We start from the raw sequence: 1,659 nt of genomic DNA, 5'->3' as shown, positions 1-1,659 counted from the left end.
CACAATAGTCTCACGATTGCCAACTATTACTTTTCCCGGATGAGCGATTCACAAGTGACGGATCTCTGGGTACGGGCTACGTGCTTGTGTATGTGTGACGTTTCTGGCTATTGCACAATAAATATTATAAATACACCCCTTCAAACACTGCATGCACGCTTCACACACACACACACACACACACACACACACACACACACACACACACACACATACACACACATTATCACATACGTCAGCCACCAGTGGCACTCAGTTGTCTGTAGTTCCCCGCCTGTCCCCATACGAGTACTCGGGCTCCATCGCCTCACGCCTCGGGAGTCCAGGGGTTTGGTGCGGGGCTGGGCAGGGTGACCCGCAAGTCAGCCCCGTGAGAGCGAGGCCCGGCGTGCCTTGAGGAGGAGGCGGCGCAGGAGGTCCATGGCCTCGGGCAGACCCTCGCCGGTGACGGCACAGGCGGGTGCAAGGCCCCAGGGCTGGGCGGGGGGCAGGTCGTGCAGGCCGAGGGCGTTAGCCATGGCGGCGGGCGTCCTGGCCCCCGGCAGATCCTGTTTGTTGGCCAGCACCAGCAGCGGCGGCCGTGAGCGGCGCAGCGCGGCGCTCTGTGCCGCTTGCCGACGCACCAGGACTTGCAACTCGTGGCGCGCCTCCTCCAGCCGCTCCTTGCCGCTGCTGGCATCCACCACGAACAGCACCGCGTCGGCGCCGCGCGTGTAGGCGCGTCAAAGGGGTCACACGCGCTCAGCGCCGCCCACGTCCCATGCCACCCAGGAGCAGCCGCCGCCCCGCAAACATTCGCAGTTGAAGCCGACGGTGGGCACGGTGTTCACGTAGTGGCCGTACTTGAGCCGCAGCAGCGCCGTGGTCTTGCCCGACGAGTCGAGGCCCACGAGCACCAGTGTGGGCGGCCCCACCACGAGCCCCGCCAGGCCCGCCAGCCCCGCCGCCACCACGCGGCCCACGCCCAGCACGCCGCCCACGAGGCCCCGCAGCTCCGGCCCCAACAGCTGCATGTGTGGCGAGGCGCGGCGCGGCGGTGTGCGCACTGCTCGTGTCCACCTGCCAACCCGCACACAGCCACACTGGCCTGGCAGGCCGCCGCATGCCACACGCGTGCCGCCACTCTCACATTCATCCTGGCCACCTTCCTCCTCCTCCTCCTCCTCCTCCTCCCCCTCCCCCTCCCCCTCCTCCTCCTCCTTCTCCTCCTTTTCGTCAGCCATTCGTCTGAGTAGCCAGAGTGCCCTGTAAGTGGCCTACAAATTACCCCTGTGAGTTGCTACGTAGCATTCTACAGTAGGCAACACAGTTGATACAGTGCAGCCTTCTGAGTAGTAGCCTAAAACAGTCCACTGCTAAGCTGGAGTAGCAGACAGCGTTGGGCACTCTACGGAGTACACTACTCAACAGTCACAGAGTAGACGCTGCAACGTGTTGGAGGCGGCAGTGTGTCCAGCAGTGGTGGGCACCGCTAACCAAAAAGTCAGCTTCGCTAACAGGTAATCTACTGACTATAATATTAACTTCGCATATGCTAAACCGCTAAACCGATAAAGAAATTAGTGGAAGCTAACGCTAACCGCTAACCGCTATTTTACTGTATATGGATTTATCTTGGGTTTAGTATTTTGGCTCTAAAATCATTAAAAACAGACCTAG

The 1,659-nt window shown here is 60.8% G+C and overlaps 1 protein-coding gene across 1 annotated transcript; it reads right to left on the bottom strand.

The window, feature by feature from the left end:
- Positions 1-260: 260 nt before the first annotated feature.
- LOC126989113 (ADP-ribosylation factor-like protein 4C) lies at positions 261-1,149 on the bottom strand. Its single transcript, XM_050847687.1, is given in 1 exon segment — positions 261-1,149. A coding segment is annotated over 1 exon segment (651 nt). The 5' UTR covers positions 1,014-1,149; the 3' UTR covers positions 261-362.
- Between the last annotated feature and the right edge of the window lie 510 nt (positions 1,150-1,659).

Source organism: Eriocheir sinensis, unplaced genomic scaffold (assembly GCF_024679095.1).
Source record: "Eriocheir sinensis breed Jianghai 21 unplaced genomic scaffold, ASM2467909v1 Scaffold1059, whole genome shotgun sequence".
Lineage (NCBI taxonomy): Eukaryota > Metazoa > Arthropoda > Malacostraca > Decapoda > Varunidae > Eriocheir > Eriocheir sinensis.
The sequence above is the reverse complement of the archived record's forward strand: the minus strand, read 5'-3'. Positions and strand labels throughout refer to the sequence as shown.